This window comes from Emiliania huxleyi (assembly GCF_000372725.1).
Source record: "Emiliania huxleyi CCMP1516 unplaced genomic scaffold EMIHUscaffold_115, whole genome shotgun sequence".
In the NCBI taxonomy this organism is placed as follows: Eukaryota; Haptophyta; order Isochrysidales; family Noelaerhabdaceae; genus Emiliania; species Emiliania huxleyi.
Window position 1 is genome coordinate 202,100 of NW_005201493.1, and position 2,588 is coordinate 204,687.

The 2,588-nt window shown below is 62.4% G+C and overlaps 2 protein-coding genes across 2 annotated transcripts in view; both read left to right on the plus strand.

Annotated features, from left to right (window-relative positions):
* The window catches only part of EMIHUDRAFT_224189 (hypothetical protein), a gene marked incomplete at both ends in the record, with an annotated part of 6,906 nt that extends 5,431 nt beyond the window's left edge, over nucleotides 1-1,475 (plus strand). The window contains 3 exons of the mRNA XM_005791149.1: nucleotides 497-837; nucleotides 1,062-1,096; nucleotides 1,213-1,475. Coding sequence (XP_005791206.1) covers nucleotides 497-837; nucleotides 1,062-1,096; nucleotides 1,213-1,475 — 639 coding nt within the window. The remainder of the gene's footprint in view (nucleotides 1-496; nucleotides 838-1,061; nucleotides 1,097-1,212) is intronic.
* A 173-nt stretch (nucleotides 1,476-1,648) lies between these two features.
* EMIHUDRAFT_224190 (hypothetical protein) overlaps nucleotides 1,649-2,588 on the plus strand; it is a gene marked incomplete at both ends in the record, with an annotated part of 3,483 nt that continues 2,543 nt past the window's right edge. Inside the window, 3 exons of the mRNA XM_005791150.1 lie at nucleotides 1,649-1,737; nucleotides 2,210-2,246; nucleotides 2,327-2,443. Coding sequence (XP_005791207.1) covers nucleotides 1,649-1,737; nucleotides 2,210-2,246; nucleotides 2,327-2,443 — 243 coding nt within the window. The remainder of the gene's footprint in view (nucleotides 1,738-2,209; nucleotides 2,247-2,326; nucleotides 2,444-2,588) is intronic.

Consider the following 2,588-nt stretch of genomic DNA (forward strand, 5'->3'; position numbering starts at 1 on the left):
GCCCTCGCCGTTTGCCCACCCGGTCCTTAGCTCCGTTCCGAGGTATTTGTATCTCTCGTCTCCCTTCAGCTGTGGTATCGGCATGCCATCCGGCATCCTCATTTCGTAGCCCTCGACATCCCGCTCTTCGTTGTTCTCCCAGTACGTCGCTGACCATGCCGATTTCTTCTTCTTTTTGACCTGGAGGCTGTTGCCACAGATCTTTGTCACTAACCATGCGCACTCTAGCGCTAGCTGCATCGTGGCTATGTCGTTGCTGAGGAACAGGCCGTCGTCGGCGTACACTAGCTGCGGCACGCTCTCACCCGCCGCTGTGAAATCAAATCCTCTACACAGCTTACTGACTGTTCGCTGCATCACGGCCAGCATGAGCTTGCTACGTGCGGGCGAAAGGAGGCACCCTCCACCTCGAGAACGTGCAGCTGTTGTGTCACCGCGGTTTCTCTCCGCCACGGTATCGTTGCGGATGCCAAGCCGGCTCGCCTCTCGACGAGAGGCCAAGGCCATGGTCCGCCTATCGACGCTCCTACTCGCGGCGCTGGCGCTGCCGCAGTCGTCTTTCGCGGCCGATCGCCACTCCGCAGCGCCGCGGCTGACTCGAGGCCGCAGAGGCAGCGCACCCGAGACTTCGCGCCCGCTGCTGGCGGCGACGACGCCAAAGCCCGTTGGCAGCAGCGTCACCATGACGGTCGTTCAGATTGTCAACAACGTCGCGGGCGCCGGCATCCTGACCCTCGCCGCGGGTATGGCTGCGGGCGTCGGGTGGGTGCCGGCGATCGCCATCTGCGTGGCGCTCGGCGCCATCTCGGGCTACACCTTCTACCTCATCGGCGCCTCGTGCGAGCTCACCGGCACCTCCAACTTCAAGGGCCTCTGGGGCGCGACTCTTGGCGAGATCTAGCCGAGATCCAGCCGAGATCTAGCCGAGATTCAGCCGAGATCTGGCGAGATCTGCCGAGATCTAGACGAGATCTAGACGAGATCTAGACGAGATCTAGACGAGAGATGAGGGAGCTCAGAGCGGCGGCACCTCGCGCTGAATGGTGCGAGATGATGTCGAGGCCTTCTAGCCGAGACTCCGCCCTCGCCAGCGGCGGTCGAGCTCTCCCAAAGCGCCTCCTCGGAGCCGTCTCGGAACCGTCTCGGAACACTCTCGGAACTGCCTCGGGACTGCCTCGGCGCCTTCTCAGAACCGTTCGCGCCTTTTCGCAGGCCCGCGCTCCGCGTGGATTGTCGACGGCTGCATCGCCCTGATGTGCCTCTCCGCCGCCATCATCTACTCTGGCATCCTCGGCGACGTCTTCTCGTCACCGTCGGAGCGTTCTCGGAACCTTCTCGGAACCTTCCCTGTAGGCATCCTCGGCGACGTCTTCTCGTCGCTGCTGCGGCTCGCTGGCGTCGAGACCATAGAACACAGCGCGAGAACACAGCACCATAGAACAAGCCCCACAGAACACAGCACGATAGAACGATAGAGCACAGCACGATAGAGCAAGAATGCAGTGTACTCGAATAGAACACAGCACCACCGCACAGCACATGCACAGCACGGTAGATGCACAGCACGGTAGATGCACAGCACGGTAGATGCATAGCACGGTAGATGCACAGCACGGTAGATGTGCAGTGGGCTCGACTAGCACGCGGCATGGCAACGACAGTCCAGCTGCTCCACGACACCATGATCGAGACCCCTACCGCAGCAAAGCTACCTCATGGCATGCAATCTCACCATAGGTGCCCCCTGCCCTAACCCTGACCCTAACCCTGACCCTAACCCTGACCCTAACCCTAAGCCTCATGGCATGCAATCTCACCATAGGTTCACCATAGGTGCCCCCTGTGGGTTCCCCCTCCCTGGGGGTAGGGTATCCCCGCTGGCAGCGGAGGGGAACCCTGACGGGAGATGCAATCTCACAATAGGCGTCCCCGCCTCCGGCTGGCTGCGGCAGGCTGTCATCGTCTCGCTCACCGCCGCCGTCCTCTGCCCGCTCTCGCTGCTCAAGGACCTCTCCGCCCTCTCCTTCTTACCCTGGCCCTACCCCTGACCCTACCCCTAACCCCTACCTCTAACCCCAACCCTAACCCCTCACCCTAGGACCTCTCCGCCCTCTCCTTCACCTCCGCCATCGGGTGTGCTGCCGCCACCCTCTGCACACCGCCGCGCTGTGAACGGCGTCTCTTCACAGCGGTGTGGTGGCGTGCGCAGGTGCGTTGCCATCCTCTACACCGCCGCGTTTGTCGCGGTGCGCGCCCCCTCTCGACGGCGCCTCCTCCTCCTCCCTTCACGGCGCCGAGGTGTGAAGAGACGCCGTTCACGCCGTAGGTGCGCGCCCTCGACGGCGCCTACACCGCCCCATCGGAGCTCCTCGCGTCGCTTGCGCCGGAGCGCGCGCCGTCGTTCGCTCTCTCCTCGCTCACGCGCCTCGACAGCAACGCGCTGGTGGGGCCCTCCCTCTCTCCCCCTCCCTCTTCCTCTCCCTCTCTCTCTTTCCATCTCTCTCTCTCCCTCTCTGTCTCTCCCTCTCCCCACATTTTTACACTCCAGGGTTTACTTTTTTTTGTTCCTCTAAAAATTATGAAAAACT